The following is a 1,631-nucleotide window of genomic DNA, read 5'->3' as shown; positions in this document are numbered from 1 at the left end:
GGGCCTCCTGCCCCCTTCCCAGCTTCTCCGGGGGTCACTCTGCGTGCGTCACGGTTCCCTCATCTCACACCGCCCGACCCACGCCCGAGCACACGCGCACCGGTGTGCTCGCTCCCGCAGCCCCCTCCCTCCCTCCCTCTCCCCCTCTCCCCCTCTCCTGCCGTCTCTGTCTCTGGCTGCCTGGCTCCAGTCCAGCTGCCACGGATGACTTGGAAAAATAAGTGTGTTTTCAGGGACATAGGACCCCTGCCCTTTCGGTGTCCCCGAGAGACACCCGGCTCAGGCGCCAGCACCCCTGGGGCCCCCGGACGCCCCCCTCGCTCCCCTCCTGCCTGGGGGGCTCCTCGTTTCGGCAGAGTCCCAGCATCTAGGGGAGGTCCGGGCCTCCGGCCCTGGCACAAGCTCTTCGCGGCCCGAGAATGTTCCTGCTTCTGTGGTGTGCCCACCGCGCTGTGCTCGCCGTGCGCGTCGATCACCAGCAGCCAGGCCGTCCTGCTCTGGGACGGGGCGCGCGGGTCACTGCGGTAACGGCCACGGCTCTCCTCTCTGCCCGGAAACAGATGCCGTTGACAACCACAGACCGTTTCAGGAGAAGCCCGGCCTCACCGGCAAGCGGGAGCTCCCGCCTGAGGACGCGGCCAGGCCAGGTGAGAGGGCCGCCCCCTCCAGGGCACGCAGGTCCCTAGGCTCCAGCCCTCAGAAGAGTTTGGCCTTGACCCAAGGCTCTCCCCCCAACCCCCCTACCTCCCCGCTGTGCCGAGCAAGGCCCCCTGAGGAGGGGTCTCGGCCAGTCCACGGACTTCCAGATGCCCAGGGCTCTGCAGTGGGGAGGGGAGGTGTGGACCCCCGTGTGGTGGGTTTGGGGACCCAGATCCTTTCTGTTCTCTAGGAAGCTTCGCCAGGCCGATGTCCGAGGACGCTGTTGTGCGCACGATAATCGAGTTTCTGACTTTCTTGCGTCTCAAAGGTATGTGAAATGTTACCAATTAACACAGATTTCTTTAATGTTTATTTATTGAGAGAGAGAGACAGTGTGAACAGGGGGAGGGGTAGAGAAAGGAGACACAGAATCGGAAGCAGCTCCAGGCTCTGAGCCGTCAGCACAGAACCCGACGCGGGGCTCGAACCCACGAACCGTGAGATCGTGACCTGAGCCGAAGTCGGTCGCTCCACCGACGGCCATCTCTTGGAACCCCGCACACACGAAAAGGATTCCGTAGAATTCTGGGAAGTGAGGAGCCGCCCACCTACATCCTGTCGCCCGTGTTGGTCAGGGTTGCAAGGGGCCAGGATTGTGGCTGGCAGCACGGTCCCCGGAGAGGGCCATCAGACCCTCAGCGGGAGCCTGGTGGGGAGAGAGGCCCGGTCCCCCCACTCGGCTGGGGCCACACTTTCTCGTCACGGCAGCAAGCGCGGGGCACGGCGGGGGCCGCAGGCCCGAGAGCCTGGTGCGTTACTTCACCCGCACTTCCGGTTCCAGCTCCGTCTTTCCGCCGCCTTCCAGCAGGACAGGTGCGCCTGTGTCTCCCGGCCTCCGTCTGAGAGCTGGTGTCTTCTGGGGACACCACACACGACAAGGCCACTCTGTGGCCCGTTTCAGCCTCGCGCCGCTGCCTCGTGCGGCCGTCCAG

The 1,631-nt window shown here is 65.2% G+C and overlaps 1 protein-coding gene across 1 annotated transcript; it reads left to right on the top strand.

Annotated features, from left to right (window-relative positions):
* Window positions 1-356: 356 nt before the first annotated feature.
* Window positions 357-988, top strand: GAL (galanin and GMAP prepropeptide; the record flags this gene model as incomplete). Its single annotated transcript, XM_029931369.1, has 2 exons — window positions 357-647; window positions 890-988. Coding segments are annotated over 2 exons (377 nt in total), but the record flags the coding sequence as incomplete, so codon positions are not given.
* Window positions 989-1,631: the final 643 nt, after the last annotated feature.

This window comes from Suricata suricatta, unplaced genomic scaffold (assembly GCF_006229205.1).
Source record: "Suricata suricatta isolate VVHF042 unplaced genomic scaffold, meerkat_22Aug2017_6uvM2_HiC HiC_scaffold_2611, whole genome shotgun sequence".
In the NCBI taxonomy this organism is placed as follows: domain Eukaryota; kingdom Metazoa; phylum Chordata; class Mammalia; order Carnivora; family Herpestidae; genus Suricata; species Suricata suricatta.
Note: the sequence above shows the minus strand (reverse complement) of the source record. Positions and strands in the feature narration are given on the sequence as shown.